At 42.2% G+C, this 27,876-nt stretch overlaps 1 protein-coding gene across 1 annotated transcript; it reads left to right on the top strand.

Moving 5' to 3' along the window:
• Positions 1 to 1,162: 1,162 nt before the first annotated feature.
• Positions 1,163 to 24,972, top strand: LOC120932617 (ganglioside GM2 activator-like). The gene is made up of 4 exons (XM_040345131.1): positions 1,163 to 1,512; positions 8,429 to 8,581; positions 19,538 to 19,720; positions 23,717 to 24,972. Exons 1-4 carry the CDS (start codon positions 1,402 to 1,404, stop codon positions 23,885 to 23,887), a joined length of 618 nt encoding a protein of 205 aa, XP_040201065.1. The 5' UTR covers positions 1,163 to 1,401; the 3' UTR covers positions 23,888 to 24,972.
• The last annotated feature ends 2,904 nt before the right edge of the window (positions 24,973 to 27,876 follow it).

Here is a 27,876-nt window from a genome sequence, read left to right as displayed (position 1 = left end):
CGACGCCTGTGGTGAAGCCTCTGGTCATCCCCCTCATACAGAAGAACAGGTGGTCACTGCAAAGCAAGACCAAAGAGAAGCCTGAAGATGGAGGAGGGATGGAGGAGGACGCCGTTCTCTCGCAGGCTGTGCAAGAGCTGATTGCAGAGTCCCGAAAGACGGAGGTGGAGGATTCCGGGGATCAGTCGCTCAGCATCCCCCTCCCCCTCCTCATGCAGAACAAAGTTCCCACCGGGTTTGAAGATGGAGACAAAGTGAATGTGGACCTGAAGCCAGAACCTGCGGAGGCGGCAGACTATGAAGTGGTTCCTGTGGAGCAGTATGGGATGTCCATGCTTCGAGGAATGGGCTGGAAAGAGGGGGAAGGCATTGGGAAGACGTTTAAACAAGACATTAAGCCTATGGAACAGAAGTTGCGCCCCAGAGGTCTGGGATTAGGTGCCGATCGCGGTGCTTTACATGATCTGGAGCCCCAGAAACCCCGTAAGCCCCTGAAGCCCGGCGAGGAGCCCAAGGAAGATTTTATACGTTTTTAATGTTTGTATATAATAAAAAATCTTTTAGATAATGTGTCTAATGATTGCTTCCTGAGAACTTTAGCAACTAAAAAGTCCTAGTGCTTTTTTTTTTTGTATCTTTAATATGACCATTTGCTGTACACGCGATACGAAATTCGTATGGAAAAATTTGTACGACCAGCTGTCTGCCGAATTTCAGATCATTAGTATGGTGCTTTCAGAAGCCGATTTCGCTTTTTCAGGAGACATAAGCTGGATGTGCAGACTATAATTTTTTTGTCAGATGTGAACTCAACATCCGATTTTTGTTTCATTAGTACGGTTTTCATATGTAAAAAAAAAATCATAAGAGCAAGAAAAAACACATACAAAACTATTTAACACATTACGTCACTTCTGATGTTGTATTCTGTCGTACGAAAATGTTCGTATTGTGAGTAACCTCTTCACTTTCGACATGAGACTAGCATGCCACAAAAAAAGGAAAATCTAAGCGTGTGTACGACGAGGCTTTAGTCATATGTGCAGTCGCCTTTATAATCCTGTTATTTTCAGCTTTTACCAGCAGATGGCAGCAGCACACCTCCTACATGTACGGTCACTCCCACAATCCTCCTTGTTGTACAATGACACATAACAACACAGTAGAGTCATGTGATTGACTGTGCTTTAGGGCTGGGAGGAGGAATAACTTGAGCAGAAAGTCACTGCTGCAATACATGATTTCCTGTATTATCTCTTATGACCCTGGTAGGTTACTGTGAGGACTGGCAGCACCAGCTTAGTGCACATTTGGAAACAGCAGCAGATGCAGAGGCAGCAAAGCTCTCTATAGACTAAGCTGCATCCTTTTTGCTGAGCCTACAACAAGCAACGATCCACTATGGGGCAGGTGCATTATTATTTCCTCTTTGCCTGCGCTGCTTTAGGGTACTTCAATATGGTGAGCGCTACAGGATTTGTCATCAACCGGATACCAATGAGGGTCACAGCGGTAAGATTTAAAGCATCACGCCAATGAATGCTCATTTAATAAAGTAACAAGTTATATGGAACGCACAGTTACCCATAGCAAACAATGTTATCCTTCACTGATCTGAGTTTAGCTGATTGCATTTAGTGGGTTCGGGCTCTGGGAACATCATCATTGTGCTTTTTACTGCTTTGTTTCTTTTATACTTTTGTATACCTCATGTTATACAGTGCTATTATATATATATATATATATATATATATACACACACACACACTTTAATGGTTGAACATTAATTTGTGACCGCAAAATATATATTTATATATCCAAATGTAAAATGCCCCTTGCGGTGACAACACTTAACCTTGCAGCACAGAACTAGGAATGTGCAGCGTTGTGTGTTTTTAGTGCTAAGACTTGTTGTCAATCAGAAAATGTAGTCATAGTGTTATTGTCACGTTAACGCACATCAGCACAACAAAACTTGGCCTGGACGTAAAAAAAAAGGTTAGAAAAGGGTTAAACTATTTTTTTTTTTTAAAGCCTGGTGGAGGCTGTAATATTGTTACTCCTGGTAGACCATAGTTTACCCTTTTCATTTCCAGCAGTTGCTTCCTTCTTGGTTGGGAACAGCTTTGGCTTCATTATTAAAACTCCACTGTTGTAGGGAGAAAAAAATCTATTGCAAAAAAAATTAAATAAAAATAATAGCATATACAATTGTGACACAAGCCATATTGTAGTATTAGTAAAAATCATCCTTTTAAATCTGCAGCGTTGTAATTTTCTGTAAAATGCAATGTGTCTACCTGGAGGTGTTCTGTACACAGACTGTGTACAGAACGCCCCCTGAAAATGTCATTTCCTCCTGTAGGATTGGCTTGCTGATTTTTTTATTTTTTCCCAGAAGTCTGCACTAGGATACAGGTCGGATTTTGGGGAACCCCTGCAAAAAAAAAAAAACAGTTTTGGTTTGATGCTAAAGGGCTAATCACTTCTAAAGGAATGCAGACCCTGCCACTCTCCTTATTAGAGCCCCACAAGTACATCAGCTGATCAGCAATGAAAAGGTCACTGCCTTACAGAATAAAGCCCCACACACACTATTAGATTTTCTGCAGATTTTTGTCTTCAGATTTACCAAAACCATGTAGTGCAAGGGCCTGCCTGATTGCATACAATTTGAAACTCTTATGCCGCGTACACACGGTCGTTTTTCGGCATGAAAAAAAAAGACGTTTTTTAAAACGTCATTTAAAATGATCGTGTGTTGGCTTCACATCGTTTTTCGACGAAATTTTTTTTTGAACATGCTGCATTTTTTCATGTCGTTTTTCAAAATGTCGTTTTTCGTGTTGTACAAAATGATCGTGTGTGGGCAAAAACTACGTTTTAAACCCGCGCATGACCAGAGGCAAGTTATGAGACGGGAGCGCTCGTTCTGGTAAAACTACCGTTCATAATGGAGTAAGCACATTCATCACGCTGTAACAGTCAAAAAAGTGCCGTGGTACGTGTTGTACGTCACCGCGCTTTGTTCATCATTTTTCAAAAACGATGGTGTGTGGGCAACGTTGTTTTTAATGATGAAGTTGGAAAAACGTTGTTTTTTGGACATGCTGAAAAATTACATTTTTTTTTTCATGCCGAAAAATGATCATGTGTACGCGGCATTAAGGTTTGACCTCATATTATATGGTTTTGGTAAGCTGAAAACAAAAATCTGCAGAAAATCTAAAAGTGTGTATTAGGGTTGCACCGATACTAGTATCGATATCGGTGCCGACCAGGTATTTGCACAAGTATCAATACTCGTGCAAATGCACCGATACTTTCAGGCTCGGTTCTTCGAGCTGTCAGTGGGTCTCCCCTGTTGACTGCTGAAGTGTTAACCACGTCTACACTGAGGACGTCATATGACGTCCTCGACTTTGTGCGGTGATATCTGAATGATGCCTGCAGCTACAGGCATCATTCTTTTCTGCCGGTGATTCTGCGCACCATAAGAACGATCATAGCAGCAGTTCCACCAATTGATCGTTCTTATAGGCGGCGGGAAGGGACATCCCCTCTTCTGCCGCCATCCGGTGCTTCTCTGGGCTCTCCCGTACCATCGGAGGCCCGGAAGAACGAATCGGCCGCCGGCTCACGACGATAGAGATTTCTGGTGACCAGATGGTCACCAGTCATCTCTATGGCCATCCTAGGCCCGTGCGCGACGTTACCCGGAAGTAAACATGGCTGAAAGCATTTTTTTTCCCCCGATCTCATGCTTTTCAGCCTGGAGGAGAGATTTGGGATCTTATTGACCCTGCATCTCTCCATAAAGAGGACCTGTCACCAATATATTCCTATTACAAGGGATGTTTACATTTCCTTGTAATAGGAAAAAAAGTGATACAAAAAAAAAAATGTAAAAAAAAAAAATGAAGTAAAAAATAATTTTTAAAACGCCCCTGTCCCCGGTAGCTTGCGCTCAGAATCGAACACGCATGTAAGTCGTTAGAGCGAGTGCAAAATTCTAGCACTAGACCTCCTCTGGAACTCAAGAATAGTAACCTGTAAAATAAATTTAAGCGTCGCCTATGGAGATTTTTAAGTGCCGAAGTTTGGCGCCATTCCATGAGTGTGCATAATTTTAAAGCGTGACGTGTAAGGTATCTATTTCCTCGGCGTAACATCATCTTTCACATTATACAAAAAAATTGGGCTAACTTTACTGTTTAGTTATTTTTTAATTCATGAAACCGTTTTTTCCCCCCCAAAAAAAGGCGTTTGAAAAATGATTGCACAAATACCGTGCGAGATAAAAAGTTGCAATGACCGCCATTTTATTCCCTAGGGGTGTCCACTAAAAATATATATGTTTGGGGGTTCTGAGTAATTTTCTAGCAAAAAAAATATGATTTTTACATGAAGGAGAGAAGTGCCAGAGTAGGCCCGGTGCTAAAGTGGTTAAAAAAGTTTGGAGCTGTGAAAAAAAAAAAGCAGCCCGCAATGTTTATTAACAACATTGCTCAGCCACTGAAACAAAATAAACATTGTTCAGTGCTTCTTCATCTGCAGATCAAAGGGATAAACAAATGTTCCTCTGTTTAACCCCTTATTAACACTTAATTTACACTAATCAGCAATAATTAACTCCCTATTCTCTGCCATTTAATTATTATTTTCCTGTCTATTTTATAAACGATAAACAATGAAAACTTTTTTTGTTTGCTTTGTTAGTGAATATTTTTACACATATATATTAACATATATTTACACATTTCACAAAGTTTGTTAGAGTGGAAGTAACGTTTTTTTAATCAAATGGCTGACAGGCAGGGAGGGTATTTCTGACAGAAGCGACCCTATTGGTCTTTTCTGTCCTAAATGCATCCTTCTGCCTGTCAGCTGTCATGTTCAGCATGCGCAGCTAATCGATCATTTACGAGCCCCCAACGAATCCATACCAAGGTGATGTGACATGCGCAGGAGTGGCGTCATTGCGGCTGGGCATTTGATAGGCCAGGCCGCAATGACGCCACTCCTGCGCATGTCACATCACCTTGGTATGGATTCGTTGGGGGCTCGTAAATGATCGATTAGCTGCGCACGCAATCCGGCGGGCAAAGATGGAAGTGCCGGGGGCCCGCCGGATTGGTCGCTACGCTGGTGGGCACCATATGACAGGTAATTCTGCCATATTGTAGTAATATGCTATGCATACTAGAAACATTACGGCATAGCCCACCTGGAGGGGCCTTAAAGAAAAGTCCATGCAGTGTACATTGATAACCCAGAGGGACATTTTTTTTTTCCTCAACAAAAGTTAAAGCCGAAGTGTATTGTACATATATATATATATATATATATATATATATATATATATATATATATATATATATATATATATAAACTAATGACAGCTAGTCATATCATAAATATTGATAATTACCATCCCAGCTCTTTTGCTTGCTCTATCTTTAAGGTACCTATTCATTTCCCATGGAGTCTCCTTGCGACATCCTCTCTTTGGCCTGGTTCACACCTATGCAGTTTGCCTTTGATATGTTTCTGCAGTGCTTTCTGCGTCTTTACACTTTTTTTTAACATGTTTTTTGATGCGTTTTGCATTTTTATTTATTTATTTATTTATTTATTTTTTGGCCAATTCGTTTTTGGTCAGATTACAAAACACAAATCACTGCAAAATTGAGGCAAAAATGCACTACATGCTTTTCTGCAGCTTCTCCATTGAAGTCTATTGAAGCAACAGCGCACGGCTTTGTGTTTTTAAAAAGTCCTTGACACTTTCCAAAAATGCAGCAGCAAAAAAAAAAAACGTGTTCCATAGTAAACCATGTTAACTACTTGGCGACCAGGCCGGCTCCCCTGCGCGAGAACCCGTAGCTCTACGTGGGCTCTCTCGCAGGCCACTAGGGGCGGCAGCGCACGCCCCCGGCTCGCTCGCGTGCCCGGTGGGCGCGATCGTCGCCGGACACCCGCGATCGCTCGTTACAGAGCGGGGACCGGGAGCTGTGTGTGTAAACACACAGCTCCCGTTCCTGTCAGGGAGAGAAATGCTGATCTTCTGTTCATACAATGTATGAACAGGAGATCAGTCATTTTCCCTAGTGAGGCCACCCCCCCTACAGTTAGAACATACCCAGGGAACATACTTAACACCTTCCCCGCCACCCAGTGTTAACCCCTTCACTGCCAGTGGCATTTTTATAGTAATCAATGCATTTTTATAGCACTGATCGCTATAAAAATGCCAATGGTCCCAAAAATGTGTCCGAAGTGTCCGCCATAATGTCGCAGTACCGAAAAAAAACGCTTCAACCTTTGCGCAAACCAATCAATAAACGCTTATTGCAATTTTTTTTTTATTTTATTTTTATTTTTTACGAAAAATATGTAGAAGTATACGTATCGGCCTAAACTGAGGAATTTTTTTTTTTTTTTATAGATATTTTTTTCAAAATTGTCGCTCTATTTTTGTTTATAGCGCAAAAAATAAAAACTGCAGAGGTGATCAAATACCACCAAAAGAAAGCTCTATTTTTGAGAAAAAAAGGACGCCAATTTTGTTTGGGAGCCACATCGCACGACCGAGCAATTGTCTGTTAAAGCCTTTAGCTGCATTTTGGTCCGGGTCTTAAGTGGTTAAATGGACTGTAGTGCGTTTCTGCAAAAAGCACAAAAAAACGCATTGGTGTGAACCAGGCCTTCCTTTCCATGTATGCTCCATCCAACTTGTCAGCCACTGAAGCTTGAAGACTCTATGCAATTGATAAATATACTGCACACAGTATTGGCAGTGCTATGTCATAGCTCCCAACTGTCCCCGATTTGGAGAAATGTCCCTCTTTCCCTCTAACTTCCTCCATTTGTCCCTCGTTTTTGTCTGACCTATATACAGTAGTTGTATATAAAATGCACTATTTATCTTTCAAAGTGTTTCCCATTGCTAAACCTTTAATCCAAATTATAAATTGCCGCATTTATACATTTTAAAAGCCAATATAAAGAAATCTATGCATATAGAGGCTGCCCGGGCCAAATATGACAGGGTGTGGGATGATTGGGTGAGGAATGCTGCTACGTGCAATGCCCTGCCTGATTGAGCTTGATGACCCTCCCCCTTGGCCCGACTGCATATCCTGGATGTGTGACCGACTGGCCCTTTTGATCTCCCACGTTCCTATGTCTTCATGACTGTTTAATGGTATTGTGATGTTACCTGCACTGTACTTCTAATGTTCACTGTATGCATTGACTCCTGTATTGTACTTGCTTCACCTGCACAAGATGGACTGTTGCATATTCTGTATGCCACTTCTCCTTTCAACTAATAAAACACCACGTTATTTGTAAAAAATAAATAAAAAAAAAGCCAATGTAAAGGAATAGTAGTGGTAAAACAAAAAAGTCCCTTTGTGGATTCAATTCTCCTTTAAGGGGGTTTCCTATGCCTACATTTGCTAGTAGGTGTCCCTCATTCCCATGGTATGCCTATTTCATGGGGGGGGGGGGGGGGAAGCATTGCAGAGTATCAAACACTCCTTGACAGGCACAATATGATCGGGACCTCGCTGCTTGACATGAGAACTGAGTATCAAAAAGATGCGGGTAGAGTTTTAAATAGTTGTTACAGTGTACCCTTGCCTTCTAAAAATAAAGACTTCTTTGCAAAGTTATTACATGTACAGCAGTAAGGGCTCACCCATACATGTCAGTTAAAGAGGAACTGCAGTCTGCTCACATAATTTGTAATTGAAACCTCTTTGCCATTCTGAAGCACTTTGTGTATTATTTTATATATACTGTGATTCTGTACTTGTCAAATATGCTGCAGAAATCTCCCTCCACTAAGTCTGGTTGCATCTATTTTAACTGTGGGCAGCTGAAGCTTCTGCCTGTTCACTTCCTGGATTTATGACCAGACAAGAAACAGGAAGTGGGCTGTATGAGGTATTTACTGGCAGAAAAAAAAATGTTTTACTATACAAAGTTAAAACAACAAGGACAGAAGCTTTAATAGATGGAAAGATAACTAATAAATAAATAATAAGGTCCGCTTTAAGCTGTGCGATCTGTTAACACCATACATATGCAGTGTCATTCCCTGCGTAAAAATGCAGTATGCCTGTAATTATATGTAGCGCAACTCATCGCACTGCTGCACATTGCAACATGCATAGACTTAATTGTAATTTAGACATTTAAATAAAAAAATAAAAAAAAGGTAAACAGTGCCTCACATTTTTAATGATGCAAAGCAGTGCCCCTGCACAATAGACACCAGCCTGCACTCATTTTAGGGTGCAGTCTGGTATGATCGGGTCCTTAACATGTATGGCGATATCACTTTTACATTATTTTTAGGTATCATTCAGATGCATGTTATTTGTCCCCCATTTCATCTTCCTGTTCCTCTTGTGTATAGGTGAATGGCTTCTCCTGGGCTAATTGTGATAGCGAAAGTCTGCCTGGGAAAATACAGACGCTCACCATTCTCCCAGACCCACTGATGTTCCCTGGAGAGATGACTTTGTCTACTATCCTGAACACTACAGTAGCACTGACCTCCCCCGTCAAGGTATGTACTCTGTACACCAATATCATGAAAGATTTGATAAAATACTTTATTTAGGGGGGACTTCACTCTTAAAGCTTTATTAGCGGCAAACTGCAAAAAAAAAAAAATGGGTAAATGGGGGAATGCCTCCCACAGTGCTGTTGTGTTTTTCCGTTCCAGTAGGCAGGGGTGGGGGCACAGGGAGCCTTCCCGGCTGGCAGAACACAATGATTACTGCTAGCAGCTATAGCCACCAGCAGCAGTCGCTTGTAAAAAATACGACACGCTGGTTGTACCCAAGTTCATTCAATCAGCCTGCCCATAAATGGATCAAGTCTCAGTCAGTCCGTCTCTGTTGAACCAGTTGAATTTTGATCCATGGATGCCCAGCTTTAGATTTGGAGCCAGGATTCAGAGGTCTCTTGAAGTAGTCTCGAGCAACAAACCTGTGTAATCCATTGTTAGGACAATGGCACGGCAAAGTCCCCCCTTCTCCTGGCTTTTTCTGATTGTATTTAGGCCAGGCCTGGAACTTCCCTTCTTTTATCATAGTTGATTTTGGACGTCTTACTTATTTACACATGTAAGTTGGCTTGTCGCTCCACACCATAGTTTGCTGCATTGCTTGTACAATATACACTCACCCGTCATTTTATAAGGTACAATTGCTTGCTAACGCAAATTGCTAATCAGCCAATCACATGGCAACAACTCAATGCATTTAGGCATCTAGACGTGGTGAAGATGATTTGCTGAAGTTCAAACCAAGCATCAGAATAGGGAAGAAAGGGAATGTAGGTGACTGTGAACATGGCATGGTTGTTGGTGCTAGACGTGCTGGTCTGCGTATTTAAAAAACTGCTGATCTACTGGGATTTTCATGCACAACCATCTCTGGGGTTTGCAGAGAATGGTCAGAAAAAGAGAAACTATCCAGTGCGCGGCAGTAGTATGGACGAAAATGCCTTGTTGATGTCAGAGGAGAATGGGCAGACTGGTTCAAGATGATAGAAAGGCAACAGTAACTCAAATAACCACATGTTACTACCAAGGTACGCAGAATACCATCTCTGAATGCACAACACGTCAAACCTGGAAGTGGATGGGCTACAGCAGCAGAAGACCACACCGGGTGCCACTCCTGTCAGCTAAGAACAGACAACTGAGGCTACAATTCACACAGGGTTATCAATATTGGACAATAGAAGACTGGTTTCCTGGACTGATGAGTCTCGATTTCAGCTGTGACATTCAGATGGTAGGGTCAGAATTTGGCGTAAACAACATGAAAGCATGGATCCATCCTGCCGTATCAACGGTGCAGGCTGGTTATGTAATAGGGTGGGGCATATTTTATTGGCACACTTTGCGCCCCTTAGTAACAATTGAGCAACGTTAAATGCTGCAGCCTACCTGAGTATTGTTGCTGACCATGTCCATCCCTTTATGACTACAATGTACCTATCTTCTGATGGCTCCTTCCAGCAGGATAATGCACCATGTCACAAAGTTCAAATCATCTCACCACTGGTTTCTTGAACATGACAATGAGGTCACTGTACTCCAATGGCCTCCACAGTCACCAGATCTCAATCCAATAGAGCACCTTTGGGATGTGGTGGAACAGGAGTAATGCTATCATGTTGATATGGACCAAAATCTCGGAGGAATGTTTCCAACACCTTGTTGAGTCTATGCCACAGAGATTTAGGCCGGGTTCACATCTATGCGAATTGAATGCGCATTTCCCCGTATTCAATTTGCATAGCAGGCGAATGTGACTGGCTCTCTATGGAGCCGGTTCACATATCTCCACAGCGGGTCTGCATACAGTGCGCCTGAAAACACATGCCTTTTTTGGTGTGTTTCAGGTATGATTTCAGCCCAAAATTCGGGCTGAAATCGGACCTGAACCGGTGAACCGGCACGCACCTGACCCCTGCTGTGCGCCGCATGCGGCGACAGTGTGAATCCGGCCTTAAGGTAGTTCTGGAGGTAAAAGGGGGTCCAACTTGGTACTAGCAAGGTGTACCTAATAAAGTGGCCAGTGGGTGTATAGTCGAGTCATCTATGGCTGCACTTAATGCAGAGATAGCTTACCTGGCTACCTCCTGCTTACATACCGGTCTTATCACCTTGTTTAGTATCAGTCTGAGGGAATGCTGATTCTCTATAAACAATCACACTGAACTCTGCACACAAGGTAACCTATACCAGCACTGGAAGAGGAGGAGAAAGGGGGTTGTCAGGCTGTGCACCTAGTCACTCTTTATAATCACCTCTCTTTATGGCCCTGTTATTGCCAGTCTGATATTTGTGGCAACAAATGCTTGGCAGGATTTTAGAGTGCCCCCCCCCCCCCCCCCTCACTGATGCTTTTTCTGCTTTGCTGTACTCACCCTGATCAGCTCAATCTGAAATTACAAAGTAAGTTTTATATTATTATAAGGACAATCACATGTCCAAAGATCCAGCAAAGTCCTCATCCAAGCTGATTAATCAAACGGCTTTGGGTCCGGGCGCATTGTGCTTTTGGGAATGGTCCGGCAGTCTTATGGAAACAGAAGGGGGAGTGGGTACCTGTCAAAACCAGGTACCTGCTCTCCCCCCAAAAAGTGTCAAATGTAGCAGTGGAGGGGGGTTGCAAACAAGTGGAACTTCCCCTTTTGGATGAAGTTCTGTCTTAAGCTAAAGTGAGTAGACTTTCTGACTAAGGATATCTTCAGTGTTTTCTGGGCAGCATTATCAGCTCACAAATTATTTTGCTGGTGCCCTTTAGGGCTTGATCATACCAATTCAATTGCTAAAATGTGTGTGGACTAGTACCTGGTGTTTAGGGGCAGGGGCAGTGCGGCACTTCGTGGTGTTGTGGTGTTAAAGTGGTCAACAGAGAGGACTTAAAGGGGTTGTAAAGGTTTGTTTTTTATTTTCTAAATGGGTTCCTTTAAGCTAGTGCATTGTTGGTTCACTTACCTTTTCCTTCGATTTCCCTTCTAAATGTTTTTTGGGGACGGCCCCTTTCTGTTCCAACATGACTTCACACCAGTGCACAAAGCAAGGTCCATAAACACATGCGTTTGGGGTGAAGGAACTTGACTGACCTGCACAGAGTCTTGACCTCAACCCGATAGAACACTTTTGGGATGAATTAGAGCAGAAACTGCGTGTCTGACCTCACAAATGCGCTTCTGGAAGAATGGTCAAACATTTCCATGGACACACTCCTAAACCTCGTGGAGAGCCTTCCCGGAAAAGTTGAAGCTGTTATAGCTGCAAAGGGCGGGCCAACTCAATATTGAACCCTACAGACTAAGACTGGAATTCCACTAAAGTTCATGTGCATGTAAAGACAGGTATACCAATACTTTTGGTAAAATAGTGTATGTGTTTGCACAGATTAACAGCTTCTTTACCAAACAAGAGTTGTTTTAACTGATATGTCTGGGCAGATCGTACTTTGGGCAGCTTTTTCATTATTACACTTGTTCCTTTTTCACTTCTGTATGGACCTGCTCCCTGGCATGCAAAATGAACTGGCAGTCGCTAAAAAAAAGAGGAAGCAATGATTTTCTATTGTAAGAATTAACAATATAAGCAGAAGTGTACTTCTTCTAAACAAATCACATAGGCATTTAGTTTTTTTGTATTTCACAAAAAAAATAAAAACGACTTTTCCTATGTGGGTGATATGGCAATAATATATCCAGAATACTGTAATAAAGAGATGGTCCTCATTGCCTGTAACACCCAGTTTAAAAAATCCACATGTGACCCATTTATTACATTGAATCTTTTATTGCCATCCGATTCACTGCTACCTCTAGAACAGATGTGCCCAACCGTTGGCCCCCATGTCTTGCTCTGAGATGGCGGGTCAGCAAGCCCAGATCGCAGGTTCCCAACCCACCATCTCCGAGCAGTAGTGTGAAGAATGGGGTCATGTGCGGCGGCCGCGGCGGGGCTAGCCTATCCGTGATCGTGGCGGGGCTGGCCTATCAGTGATCATGGTTGGGCCGGCCTATCCATGATCGTGGCCAGCCTGGAGTCCTGCCTCCGCCTCACAGCATTGTGAACACCGCTGCCTTCACCTCCTCCAGGCTCCCCCTCTCCTCCGGACTGATGAAAGTCAGTATAAATAAAAAAAGTCTGGTGTCAGTATAAGTGTAGTGTAGTGGTCAGTGTAGTGTAGTGTAGTGGTCAGTGTAGTGTATTGGCAGTGTAGTGTAGTGGTCAGTGCAGTGAGGTGGACAGTGCAGTGGTCAGTGCAGTGGAATGTGTAGTGTAGTGGTCAGTTGGAGTCAGTATAAATAAAAAAAAGTCTGGTGTCAGTATAAGTGTAGTGTGGTGGTAAGTGTAGTGTGGTGGTAAGTGTAGTGTAGTGGTCAGTACAGTGTAGTGGTCAGTGTAGTGTAGTGGTCAGTGTAGTGGGTAGTGTAGTGGACAGTGTAGGAATCAGGTAGAGTAGTGTTCAGGATAGTGGACAGGTAGGTCAGTGTAGTGGCAAGTATGGGACGCAGGTAGGTTAGTGTAGTGGTCAGTGTAGGTATCAGGTAGGTCAGTGTAGGAATCAGGTAGGTTAATGCAGAGGTCATGTAGGTCAGTGTAGGAATCGGGTAGGTTAGTGCAGTGGTCAGGTAGGTCAGTGTAGGAATTAGGTAGGTAGGTTAGTGTAGTGGTCAGTGTGGGAATCAGGCTGGTCAGTACTATTGTAGGAAGGGAAGGGACTCAGCGAGTGCTAAAAGCCCACAGGTTAGGGGGCGCAAATTACTTGCCTTGCCCCGGGCGCTGACAACCCACGCTACGCCACTGACGCTCATTGTGGCCCTCGACCGGTTACCAAGTCGATAAAGTGGCCCTCGCTCCTCAAAAAGTTGGGCAACCATGGAGATGTCTATTATTAAAACTTAGATTTTTGTATTAGAAGACATAAAAAACATTACAGTCATAGATTAGACAAAAAATTGCCCAGTTTGCCCAAACTTCATTTCATTAGGAATCAAAATTCGGCAACACAGTCTATTTATGGTGGCAGTACAGGTTTTCTGTAAGGATGGTATGTGAGGCTGATGAAATTTGGTGAGTAGGTAGTCACATACTGGAGTGGCCTATAGTCCAGGCTTCCATGCTCAGTCTGATGCTGTACCTCACAGTACAAATGTCCTCAGTCGACAGATGTGCAATTACAATTATTAGTGCTGAGTTGCCCACACCTAATATACATTTTTATCACTTATTAGTTACCGTATTTGCCGGCGTATAAGACGACTGGGCGTATAAGACGACCCCCTAATTTTCCAGCTAAAATTTTGGTTTTGGGATATACTCGGTGTATAAGACGACCCCCTTCCTACTAGTCTGTCTGGAAGCTGAGGGGTAGCCAGAACAACCGTTGACAGCAACAACCGCTGACAGAAACAGGCTTTTTTCAAATCTCACTGTGCTATTACATTACATGCCCCATTGTGATTTTACACATGCCCCACTGTGATTTTACACATGCCCCACTGTGCCTTTACACATGCCCCACTGTGCCATTACATATGCCCCACAGTGTCATTACACATGCCCCATTGTGCCATTGCCAAACTCACTGTCACGATCTCCCTACCGTCTCCTGTTTGTACGGTTTGGCAGGCTGCAGGCGTCTATTATTCAAAAGCCGCGCCTCCTCCTCCATGCTGTTCCGTGATATGTGGAACACTAATTTTCCCAGCAGAGCCTCTGTTCAGTGTTCCGCCTATCACGGATGTCCTCTCGTCCAAGACCGAGAAAGAGAAGGCATCCGTGATAGGCGGAACACTGAAACAGAGGCTCTGCTGGGAAAATGAATGTTCCGCCTATCGCGGAACAGCATGGAGGAGGAGGCGCGGCTTTTGAATAATGGATGCCCGTAGCCTGAACACACAGGTACCGGCGTATAAGACGACCCCCGAGTTTTAAGGCATTTTTTTACATGCCAAAAGTCATCTTATACGCTGGAAAATACGGTATTTAAAATGATAAATGCCTTTACACTATTGCCACTTCTGCTCTTTTTGATCCACGTCAGTATCTGGAACCTGGGGAAGAACAATTCAAGGTGGAGCAAGATCCAGGGGGGGCTACAATGGAGGTCTTACAAAGCCAAATTCCATGTTTTCATGTTTCCGTCACTTTTTAAAATACTGTACAACGAATACAAAGCTTCCTCAGAATGGCTGCAGTGGAGATTATGACGTCATCCGCCTGCCTCTCCAGCCAATCGGAGGAAGCTTTGTATTCACTGATGAGAATTCAAGGCTTCTTCTAAATAGCTGAGAAGAATTCGTGACTGAGACAATTTTGTTCTGGCAGCAAACAAGAAGTCCCTCGTACTGCTCCCAGAACACAGCGCTACATATGGTATGTAGCCACATGCATAGCTCTCTGATTTCCAGGGACTGTCCCTGATTTGGAACAACGTCCCACAGTTCCTCCTCATTTGTCCCTCATTTTGGTCTGATCTATATAGTTATCTATATATAAAATGCACTATTTCTTTTTCAAAAAGTTTTTTTCCAGTGTTAAACCCTTGATCTGATTTCTAAATTGTTGCATACAGTGATGAAAATAAGTATTTGAACACCCTGCTATTTTGCAAGTTCTCCCACTTGGAAATCATGGAGGGGTCTGAAATTGTTATTGTAGGTGCATGTCCACTGTGAGAGACATAATCAAAAAAAAAAATCCAGAAATCACAATGTATGATTTTTTTTAACTATTTATTTGTATGATACAGCTGCAAATAAGTATTTGAACACCTGAGAAAATCAATGTTAATATTTGGTACAGTAGCCTTTGTTTGCAATTACAGAGGTCAAACGTTTCTTGTAGTTTTTCACCAGGTTTGCACACACTGGAGGAGGGATTTTGGCCCACTCCTCCACACAGATCTTCTTCAGATCAGTCAGGTTTCTGGGCTGTCGCTGAGAAACACGGAGTTTGAGCTCCCTCCAAAGATTCTCTATTGGGTTTAGGTCTGGAGACTGGCTAGGCCACGCCAGAACCTTGATATGCTTCTTACAGAGCCACTCCTTGGTTATCCTGGCTGTGTGCTTTGGGTCATTGTCATGTTGGAAGACCCAGCCTCGACCCATCTTCAAAGCTCTAACTGAGGGAAGGAGGTTGTTGCCCAAAATCTCGCAATACATGGCCCCAGTCATCCTCTCCTTAATACAGTGCAGTCGCCCTGTCCCATGTGCAGAAAAACACCCCCAAAGCATGATGCTACCACCCCCATGCTTCACAGTAGGGATGGTGTTCTTGGGATGGTACTCATCATTCTTCTTCCTCCAAACACGGTTAGTGGAATTATGACCAAAAAGTTATATTTTGGTCTTATCTGACCACATGACTTTCTCCCATGACTCCTCTGGATCATCCAAATGGTCATTGGCAAACTTAAGACGGGCCTTGACATGTGCTGGTTTAAGCAGGGGAACCTTCCGTGCCATGCATGATTTCAAACCATGACGTCTTAGTGTATTACCAACAGTAACCTTGGAAACGGTGGTCCCAGCTCTTTTCAGGTCATTGACCAGCTCCTCCCGTGTAGTCCTGGGCTGATTTCTCACCTTTCTTAGGATCATTGAGACCCCACGAGGTGAGATTTTGCATGGAGCCCCAGTCCGAGGGAGATTGACAGTCATGTTTAGCTTCTTCCATTTTCTAATGATTGCTCCAACAGTGGACCTTTTTTCACCAAGCTGCTTGGCAATTTCCCCGTAGCCCTTTCCAGCCTTGTGGAGGTGTACAATTTTGTCTCTAGTGTCTTTGGACAGCTCTTTGGTCTTGGCCATGTTAGTAGTTGGATTCTTACTGATTGTATGGGGTGGACAGGTGTCTTTATGCAGCTAATGACCTCAAACAGGTGCATCTAATTTAGGATAGTAAATGGAGTGGAGGTGGACATTTTAAAGCAGGGATAAGCAATTAGCGGACCTCCAGATGTTGCCAAACTACAAGTCCCATGAGGCATAGCGAGACTCTGACAGCATCAAGCATGACACCCAGAGGCAGAGGCATGATGGGACTTGTAGTTTGGCAACAGCTGGAGGTCCGCTAATTGCTTATCCCCGTTTTAAAGGCAGACTAACAGGTCTTTGAGGGTCAGAATTCTAGCTGATAGACAGGTGTTCAAATACTTATTTGCAGCTGTATCATACAAATAAATAGTTAAAAAATCATAAATTGTGATTTCTTAGTTTTTTTTTTTTTGATTATGTCTCTCACAGTGGACATGCACCTACGATGACAATTTCAGACCCCTCCATGATTTCCAAGTGGGAGAACTTGCAAAATAGCAGGGTGTTCAAATACTTATTTTCCTCACTGTATATAAATGTCAAAAGCCAATAGAGAGGAATAGTAGTGGTAAAAAAAAAAAAGCACTTGTGGGGATAACTAATATTTTTTTGTATAATTCTCCTTTGGGGGCGTGGCAGGGAGTGTGTCCTATGACTACATACATTTGTAATAGGTGTCCTTCGTTCCCATCTCAAAAAGTTGGGAGGTATGCACATGTACTACAGTAAAGTGCAGCGGAAACAGCGGCCGCATCAGTTACTAAGCTTGTGTATAAAAAATTCACTTTGCATAGGTCTTCAGCATTCACCCAGGCATTATGATCACTGTATTGTTATTAATAAGGATAATCCCTTATGATCATCGTCTCCATCTAGAAGCCGAAATGAAGTATTTTATTTATTTATTTTTAGGAATATCAGCAAAATTCTGCATTATGGCCACTAGATGGAGTTTGACAATCATAGGGGATAATCCTTTTACAAACAATACAGTAATAATTTGTTGTGCCAGCTGAAGACATCCGCACAGTGAACTTTTTATACATCGACCTCTATATGAAGAGACCTAAATTTTTCTGCACAAACAAAAAAAAATTAAAGTCAGCAGCTACAAATACTACAGCTGCTGACTTTTAATATATGGACACTTACCTGTCCTGGGCGCCCGCGATGGTGGCACCCGAAGCCGATCTGTCTCTCGGGTGGAGGTGCCACCATCTTCGGTAATAGAATCCTTGCTGCTTCACTTCCTGGTTTTCTACTGCACACATGCGAGTCACGCTGCACGATCCCACTGGTTTGTGCTGTCTTCTGGGACCTGCGTGTCTCCCAGAAGACAGCAGGGGGACAGAAGAGGCGCTCGACGTGGCATAGATCACCGTGGAAACCTATGCCCGGAAGTGGGAGCAAATACCTGGATTACACAGATATCTGCTTCCTCCTCTCCCCTGAAAGGTGCCAAATGTAAAAACCCGAAGGGGTAAGGATTCGGAAAAGTGGAAGTTCCATTTTTGGGTTCACACAGGGTGTAAGAATTCGTACCTTATATGAGTTCTGTGTTTAACTCAGGGCTCGACAAATCCCGGGCGCCAGGACCCTAGAAATAGGGTCCTGGTGACTTGGCTTGGAAGGGGGGGCAAAAATTTTTTTTTTTTTTTTTTTTTTTTGTGAGCTGGCTCCATCTGGTGGTGATCCGTTGGTATTACAAGTTATAACCACCAGATGTGTAAGCTGGCGCCATCTGGTGGTGGCCGTTGGTATTACAAGTTAAGCATTACAAGTTAAACAGCAATTCTAATGTAATTTTTCACTATTTTCACTGCCATCTTCTTCCCTCTAATTAGAACCCCCAAACATTATATATATTTTTTATCCTAACACCCTAGAAAATAAAATGGCGATCGTTGCAATACTTTCTGTCACGCCGTATTTGCGCAGCGGTCTTACAAGCGCACTTTTTTGGGGAAAAAATTACACTTTTTTTAATTAAAAAATAAGACAACAGTAAAGTTATCCCCATTTTTTTTAATATTATGAAAGATAATGTTACGCTGAGTAAATTGATACCCAACATGTCACGCTTCAAAATTACGTCCGCTCGTGGAATGGCGTCAAAATTTTACCCTTTAAAATCTCCATAGGCGACGTTTAAAAAACTCTACAGGTTGCATGTTTTGAGTTACAGAGGAGGTCTAGGGCTAGAATTATTGCTTTCGCTCTACCAATCGCGGCGATACCTCACATGTGTGGTTTGAACACCGTTTACATATGCGGTCGCTGCTCACGTATGTGTTCGCTTCTCGTCGGGACACGTTTTCTGGCTCCTAACTTTTTTAGCTGGCTCCTAGATTCCAAGCAAATTTGTCAACCCCTGGTTTAACTACATGAGGTTGCACAGGTGCTGTCAATTGGGATACAGCGGGTGCTTCCAAAGTGACATCCCCGTGGGTGCAGAGCCTAGGGCACTCACACTGCATACAGATTCATATGAACTAGACCTAAAAAAATGTGTGTCTTTTAAGGGTGAACAAAAACTATGGTTTTCTAGGTGCCCCATTTACACCACAATGGAACAATGCGGAGTGGAGAGGTGCAGAAAAATGTTGCATGTCTCCTGAAGTCTCCATCCATCAAACATTTCAATAAAGTAGAAAAATTGAAAAGAAAGTGTAAAAAGTTTGTAAAAACGCTGAAATCAAAGACTGTGTGTGTTATTGGAGTACCATTTTGAAATAAAGCTGGTTTTGTTAAGCCAAAGGTGATTTAAAGAGTCATTGTAATCATTTGATGAAGATTTTTCTTTTGTTTGTTCACTTTGCTGCATACAAAAAGAAAACCAATATAACATTTGCGTTTCGACCAATTTGAAAATGTATTCATTTGAACGTTTCGAATCGGTAGATAAAAAATAAAAAAATAAAATCCCCCAAATACGAATTCCAAATACTATTTTGTACGAATCAACCAAATGAATCAAAATTAAAAAACTAGATTTAACGAATTGAAATGAGACACGTCTCATTTCCAGCCAAGATTGTTTGTGCATATCCACATTACAACACAAAGGACCATTCTCTTACTTTAGTTATATATTTTTTCTGACATATTATTATCTTTTATATATATATATAATTTTTTTTTTTTTTTTTTTCAGGTGAAAGTCACTGCAGAGAAGGAGTTTATGCATGAGTGGATACATATTCCCTGCTTGGATGAGGTTGGAAGCTGCACTTACGATGATTTCTGTGAAATTTTGGATCAGCTAATTCAGCCAGGGCAGCCCTGTCCAGAGCCTCTTCATACCTATGGATTACCCTGCCACTGCCCCTTCCAATCAGTAAGTGTCACCACAACTTGAGTCTCAAATAATAACACCACGCAACAAAACAAGGTCTGCTTACCTTTAACCCCACTCTAAAAAAAAGTGTTATGTGTAAAAAAAGATCACACATTAGGAGAAAAAGCTAATTTGCCTTAAAACCCCCATTCCATCCATAGTGGCATGTGACGACATATGACTTCCCCTAAGTTCCTGGGAAAGCTATTAAGGGGTTTGTAAAGGAAAAACATTTTTTTTTTAAATAACAAACTTGTTATACTTACCTCCACTGTGCAGCTCGTTTTGCACAGAGTGGCCCCGAACCTGGTCTTCTGGGGTTCCTCGGCGGCTGTCTCTGGTCCTCCCCGCAAGAACTCCACACATTCATGCGAGAGAGCTTGCATTGTGTGGAGTCCTTGCGGGTGTGCTCCCGAGATACAGCGAGCGGCCATAGCCGCTCACTGTATCACTTGGCCCCACCCCTCGGCGGGCCACGTCATTGGATGTGATTAACAGCAGCGCCAGCCAGCTTTTGCGCTATAAACAAAAATAGAGCAACAATTTTGAAAAAAAATAATATTTTTTACTTTTTGCTATAATAAATATCCCCAAAAATATATATAAAAAAATCATTTTTTCTCAGTTTAGGCCGATACGTATTCTTCTACATATTTTTCGTAAAAAAAAATCGCAATAAGCGTTTATTGATTGGCTTGCGCAAAAGTTATAGCGTCTACAAAATAGGGGATAGTTTTATGGCATTTTTATTAATATTTACTAGTAACGGCGGTGATCTGCGTGGTGGACACATCGGACACTTTTGACACATCTTTGGGACCATTGGCATTTTTATAGCGATCAGTGCTATAAAAATGCATTTATTACTGTAAAAATGTCACTGGCAGGGAAGGGGTTAACACTAGGGGGCGATCAAGGGGTTAATTATGTTCCCCCATTGTGTTCTAACTGAAGGGGGCGTGGGACTGACTAGGGGAAATGACAGATTGCTGTTCATACATTGTATGAACATACAATCAGTCATTTCTCCCCCTGAAAGGACCGGGAGCTGTGTGTTTACCAGGGGCGAGCAGGGGGCGCAATGCAAAATCACATTATATTACGTGATTTTGCGCAGCTGAGCCGAAAAACTATGGTGGGCAGTCGGCAAGCGGTTAAAGGAACCTATTTAGAAAAAAAAAAAAAAAAACTTTAATCCCGGTAATCCAAAATCTGATGAAAAGAGCACTCTGAAAGAGTGTCTTCTCATGGAATTTGGGATCTCCAGCTTTCCCAGGTTTCCATTGGAAGGTCTGTGAAATTCACCCAGTTGCCAAGGGTGTAGGATAAGTATGTTGCTTCTTCTCCTTATGTATGTAACACTTTTTTTACATGGGGGGGGGGGTCTAAAGGACACATTTACACTATTGTGGTGCATTAACACACTTGAGTTGTGTTAGGACATCCATATGAATGGGCTGCTACTGCATTTAAAAAAGTTGTATGTAATTTGTTTGGCAGGGTACCAAAAGTCAAGGTGCGCTGGGGGTGCTATTTGGAATGAATGCATCACTGTGTGTGTGTTCCTGCTCACTTGCGCGCCTTCGTCAGTCTCCACTCAATGCGGATGATGGTCATATTGTGGGTCATATTGTGTTGGGGCGGTTCCACCAATAATGCCTCGCACACTCTGGTTCACATGAGTTGCTCACAGTCACATCCTCTCGTGATAACATAATCCCAGATGTTTGCAAACCTCATATATACTATCCTAATGCATAAAAGATGAGTGAGAAGAGAGCGCAGGAGCTGACATATATATTTTATAAAAATTCCACAGACTTAAAAACAAAATAAAACTGATTTCAAATGCACCAAAGGAATAGGAATTGACAGATGTGTTTGATAAAGTATGTTGAAGTACGTTTGCAAACATCATGGTGTAATGTAAAGATTAAAGCGCTGCGTAAACTGTTAGCGCTATAGAAATCCTGTATAATAATAATGTGACCACTGTCTAAATGGCTGAGGAGCTCTAGTAAGTGAATGTGCTTACAGGGTAAGGTGGATGAGCATAGGAATGACCGTGTATTGATTGCAGTAAAAGTCTCCCCAGCTTGTCGCACGTGTGTAGAGGTCACTCGTATACCAAAGGTGCATTTACCCCTCATCCTCATGCTCACGCTCGCAACACGGTCCTGTCCTCCGTCGCCTGTGTCCCGCGATCGGGTCACAGAGCGGAAGAACGGGGAGAGGTGAGTGTAAACAAACCTTCCCCGTTCTTCCTAGTGTGGGTGTCAGTGATCGTCTGTTCCCTGTGTTAGGGAACAACGATCAGTGACATCACACGCACAGCCACGCCCCCCCCCACAGTAAGAACACTGCCTTAGAACACACTTAACCCCTACAGCGCCCCCTCCTGGTTAACCCCTTTACTGCCAGTGTCATTTTCACAGTATCAGTGCATTTTTATAACACTTTTCGCTGTGAAAATGACAATGGTCCCAAAAATGTGTCAAAAGTAACCGATATGTCCGCCATAATGTCGCAGTCATGAAAAAAATCGCTGATCGCCGCCACTAGTAGTAAAAAAAAAAATTAACAAAAATGCCATAAAACTATCCCCTATTTTGTAAACGCTATACATTTTGCGCAAACCAATCAATAAACGCTTATTGCGATTTTTTTTTTTTACCAAAAATATGAAGAAGAATACGTATCAGCCTAAACTGAGGAAAATAAATATATTTTTTTATATATTTTTTGGGGATATTTTTTTATAGCAAAAAGTAAAAAATATTGCATTTTTTTTTAAATTGTCGCTCTAATTTTGTTTATAGCGCAAAAAAATAAAAACCGCAGAGGGTATCAAATCCCACCAAAAGAAAGCTCTATTTGTGGGAAAAAAAGGACGCCAATTTTGTTTGGGAGCCACGTCGAACGACCGCGCAATTGTCAGTTAAAGCGACACAGTGCCGAATCGCAAAAAGGGGCCAGGTCCTTTACCTGTATATTGGTCCGGGTCTTAAGTGGTTAAATTGCATGATAAGCTGCAGGTATAGGTGTGATGTAGCCACGTTGTGATAAATGGGAATTCATCTGAAGAAGAAGTTGCCTTTCTGGTGGCCCTTGTATTAAAAAGCCACTGCTTCTCCACTTCCCAGTCCCACTGCAAGTATTTTACACATGCAGCCGCTGTTTCACATTCATCTCTACAGGAGGTATGAGTTCGATGGGAAAGCAAGTATCTGACTCATCCAATGATTGAATACTTGTAGTTACTGGAAGGCAGAGATGTGACAGTGGTTCAGTGCATGGGCTGCCATCAGGCTCGGTTCACACTGCGACGACTTGGAATCCGATTTGTGAGACCCCAAGTCGTGTGACATGTGAAATCTAATGTTAGTCAATAAGAGCTGTCTTTTTTGGCACTACTGAAGTCGCTCTGACTTTAGAAAAGGTTATTGTACTACTTCAATGTGACTTCTGTCTGACCTGTGCACAAAGACTTTACTACCTTCAAGTCATATCCTCATCTATATTGATGTGATTTCGAGCTGACATTACAATAATATTCCCAAGGCATTCCCTAAAATTTGCTTCAATGTTCAATCAAGTCGCTAGCAAATCGGCAGGAAGTTGCCTGGCAAAGTCGCACCGTAAGTTGCACGACTTTCAGGTCACGACAATCGTGCAAATTCAGCTGAATTCGCACGATTTCATACCCGCATGTCAGTCCCGACTTCAGGGGTGAAATTGCTGAAATGTGAACCAGGGCTAAAGATAAAGTAATAAAGGTAATTTTAATGCTTCTTTTGTTAGTTATTCTATTCGTTAAGAGTCACTTTAAAAAAGAAGGCACGCAAAATAGAAAAGTATAAACGGGTCCTCAGATTCTGCAGCCACAACGCTTAAACCTGTTGTGTCCCATGGAAAATAGGACCCAATGTATTGGTATATAACTGTGCCCAATTTTGATTGACTAACCCAATGTTGTGTTTGTGTGCTTTTTTCCAGGGTTCCTATTATCTCCCTGTTACCCAAATCTACGTCCCAGATTTACCTCTGCCAGCTACGTTTACTAGCGGCAGTTATCGTGTCAGTGTTGTCCTGAGCCATGGAGACCAAGAAATTGGATGTGCCAAAATCACTTTTTCTTTAGCTAGCTCTTTTTCTCATTGGCCATAAATGGAAAGTCACAACCATGAACACAGATGGAATTTTACTGCTTATTCAATAAAGCAATGCAGAGAACAAGGACCATGTGGAGAGTGTAGAAATTAACTATCGGTCTGAATTTGGTTGATCGTAGCCATCTCATCAATGATTTTTATTGGTTTTACATTTAGCTCTGAGATTGTTTTAATCAGTTGTTGCATTTAGCGACACTTTGCTTTGTCTTACCGTATCAGCCCAGTTTTTCTGTAGATAGCCCGTAGACATGTAGAAGTCAAAATAACAAAGTGTGACTTTTTATATAACATGACTAAATTTGTTTTACATACTCAGCCTTTCTCTGTTTCCGCTAACGACTCACATGACTACCAGAAGACTGTAAAATGATTTCCATGCCAATTTTTATATCTGTTACACTTTTATCTTTCCGTTTAGTTCAGAGAGCAATAACATTAACGTGTTGGATCACTTTTTTACTGTTTAATGTGAATATCTTGACCCCAGTTCGATCATTGATGACAAGAGTTCATCTCCACTATATATCTGAACTCTGACAAAAGGCTCAATTGATACATTAAAGAGGAAGTAAACCCTGATGGGTTTTACTTCCTCTTTGTTGCCCTGCAAAGGTAAAGCATAATGGGCTACTATGCATCGCATAGTAGCCCATTATGTGTCACTTACCTGGAACCTGCGATGTCCCCGATTTCCTCGCCGGCTAGAAACGCCCATTTTCCTTCCGGGGTCGCGAACTCTGGCTCTGTGACTGTCCGGAGTCACTTGACATCACTCCCGCGCATGCACGCGGGAGCCGCTTTTAATCTAGTTTTACCTGTAGGTGAAAGCGTGTTGTAAGGGTTTACAACCACTTTAAGCTAGCTTCTGGTTCAGTTTGCCCATTATAGAAATATTTGTGTTGGACGGAGCTGTCCTTCAAACATAATCTCCAGTCAAATTTGAGGCAACCAACTGAAAACTCAATTGAAGTCTCACACCCTTTTTATCGCTTCATAATCCGGTTTTCCGGAAGGTTATTTGTGACTTATTGATTTTATTTTTTTAAAGATTTGCCATTAAAATACCATGTCTTCCTCCTTCACAATTCAGTGCTCTGTGCATGAGTAAAGTTGGTCATACATTACTCCAGTTTTTTTCATGCAACCAGCTGGCTGCCTAAAATTGAGCCATTTTATATAGCCACACATTTGAGGTGGATAGGGAAATCCTCCCTGCTGTGTTTTTGTACTCCTTCTAGGAGAATACACTGAGCAGCACTGCAGCCTATTGGCTGCACAGGGTGATCAAATTCTGGTTTTCCAGCAGGACAATTGGACCGGCAAAATTGTAATCCATAAATGGCCAGTTTAACAGTCACACTCCTCAGCAAAGGTTTCCTCATACAGACGTGTAGCAGAGAAGGGGTGGAGGTTCTCAGACATTGGGGTTGATTTACTAAAACTGGAGAGTGCAGAATCAGGTGCAGCTGTGCATTGTAGCCAATCAGCTTCTAACTTCAGCTTGTTAAATAAAGCTTTGACAATAAAACCTGCAAACGGATTGGTTTCTATGCACATTGCTCCGGATTATGCACTCTCCAGTTTTAGTAAATCTCCCCCCATGTTTTTTACAAAGAGCTAATTTGAGTGCACTGAGTCTAAACACACGGGCTGAATATTGGCTGATTCAACAGAAACCAGCCGACCAGCCTATGTGTACATCAGCCTGTCCGGTTCAGCCGGCTTCTGAGGAACGGACATGCTTAAAAGAAGGCATCCAATTAGCGGTAGCAGCCAATGGTGTTTTTGGCTATTGTCAGAACACAATAGCTCAGCAGGCGGATCGATGTACTAAAGTTGCATAATTGATACAGCGGGTCCTCTCAGGCTCCTCAGATTTTTTTTATTCAGCCAGTGTTTAGTTTGGGTGTGTAGTAGGCTTAAATCTGGTGCATACTGGACTGCACATTTATGTTTAGACACCCTACACAACTGCTGTAGAAATAAGGCTAGAAACATGGTCGATGTTAGTACAAAGTCTTTATACCGGTGTGTAAAATATATATTTTATATTGGTGACTTTGGTGCCATTCCTGAAGTGCACAAATCCAATTCAGTACTTGTTAATAATGTGATCTAAGTACACCTTTTTGTGATACAAGAGAAACATTCCCAAAAACACCTACAGCAGGATCCTTGCGGTCTCTTCAAGTGGCCATGCACTGGTAGATTGTCAGATGAACATTCGTACGAATATTTGTATAAACAGTCTTATAAAAATTCTCAGCACTTTCTAGGACTTGACGAATGACATTTGAAAGTACTTAAAAATGTTGTTTGCTGTTGGTTTTGGAATGAATGTCATTTCCCAAATGATAACAACATGGAAACCCACGCATGCTCGAAATGACTTTGACGCATGCGCCGTAGCCTACACGGCATAGGTAGGGTGAAGCAAGGTGGCGGCGACGGCATTGAATGTGACGAGCGCATGCTCGTCATACGCGATGATGTCACTGCGTTCTTTCCTTTCAAGAGAACCGCGGTTCTTTTGAAATGAAAGTCAGTACACTCCGGCGACAAGAGTTTCTTGCCAAGAATCTCGTCAGGGAAAACAACGGGTTTTTCCTGATGAGATTCTCTAACGTGTGTACGAGGCCTTAGAAATGTGTTTGTTCAAGAAACATTTTCTATCCTGGTCCTTATGCCGCGTACACACAATCATTTTTCGGCTTGTAAAAAAACAAAGTTTTTCAGCCGCTAGAAAAAAAAAAAAAATTCCAACATCATCATTAAAACAACGTTGCCCACACACGATCGTTAAAAAAAATGCTCTAGCAAAGCGCGGTGACGTACAACACGGACAACGGCACTATAAAGGGGAAGTTTCATGCGGATGACGCCACCCTTGGGGCTGCTTTTGCTGATTTCGTGTTAGTAAAAGACGATTCGCGCTTTTCAGTCTGTTAAAGCGTGATGAATGTGCTCACTCCATTACGAACGGTAGTTTTACCAGAACGAGCACTCCCTTCTCATAACTTCCTTCTGAGCATGTGCGGGTTTTTCACGTTGTTAAAGCCCACACACGATCATTTTTTACAACCTGAAAAACAGCATAGTTTAAAACGTCGTGAAAAAATAGAGCATGTTCGATTTTTTTTTTTTACGTTTTTCAGAACCCGAAAAATGCTGTGAAGCCCACACACGATCGTTTTAAATTACATTTTTAAAAAACTTTGTTTTTTACAAGCTGAAAAATTACCGTGTGTACATTAGAATTTCCTCATCATTAGGGTTAAAAATTAATGTGATTTGGACTCCACTAACACTTCGTAAATCGAACAAACTTTTTTTTAAAACAAATTTCAAACAAAATTCACACGATCGGATATCTGATGGAATCTAATCCGATGGATTGTTTCGTCTGATATCCGATGAAGCTGACTTTCATCAGTCTTGCCTACACACCATCAGTCAAAAATCCGACCTTGCCAAAACGCGGTGACGTAAAACATTACGAAGTGCTGAGAAAAATGAAGTTCAATGCTTCCGAGCATGCGTCGACTTGATTCTGAGCATGGATTTTTGACCGAAGGACTTCCACACAGACGATCGTTTTTTTTCTATCGTTTTTTTGTCCATAGGAAAAATGTAAAACATGTTCTACTTCTTGTTCACTGATAGAAAACAAACCGATGGGGCCCACACACGATCGGTTTGTCCGATGAAAACAGTCCATCGGTCTGTTTTCATCGGACAAACCGATCTTGTGTGCAGGGCTTTAGTGTACAGCAAGCATAAGAAGTTTGAATGTTTGAGAGGAAGTTTTGGTTGAATGGAAAAAAAAACCTCAATGTGTTTGCCCTGATTAGATAGTGAGTGGCTCAGACAAAGGGTCAGAGACTCCTAGGTGTGTCCATTACTGTACATTGAAAGCTGACCAATTATGTCACTACTCATTTTACAAAGAACTACAGTGTACAAGACCTGTGGCCTGGGGGGTGC

Source organism: Rana temporaria, chromosome 3 (assembly GCF_905171775.1).
Source record: "Rana temporaria chromosome 3, aRanTem1.1, whole genome shotgun sequence".
In the NCBI taxonomy this organism is placed as follows: domain Eukaryota; kingdom Metazoa; phylum Chordata; class Amphibia; order Anura; family Ranidae; genus Rana; species Rana temporaria.
The sequence above is the reverse complement of the archived record's forward strand: the minus strand, read 5'-3'. Positions and strand labels throughout refer to the sequence as shown.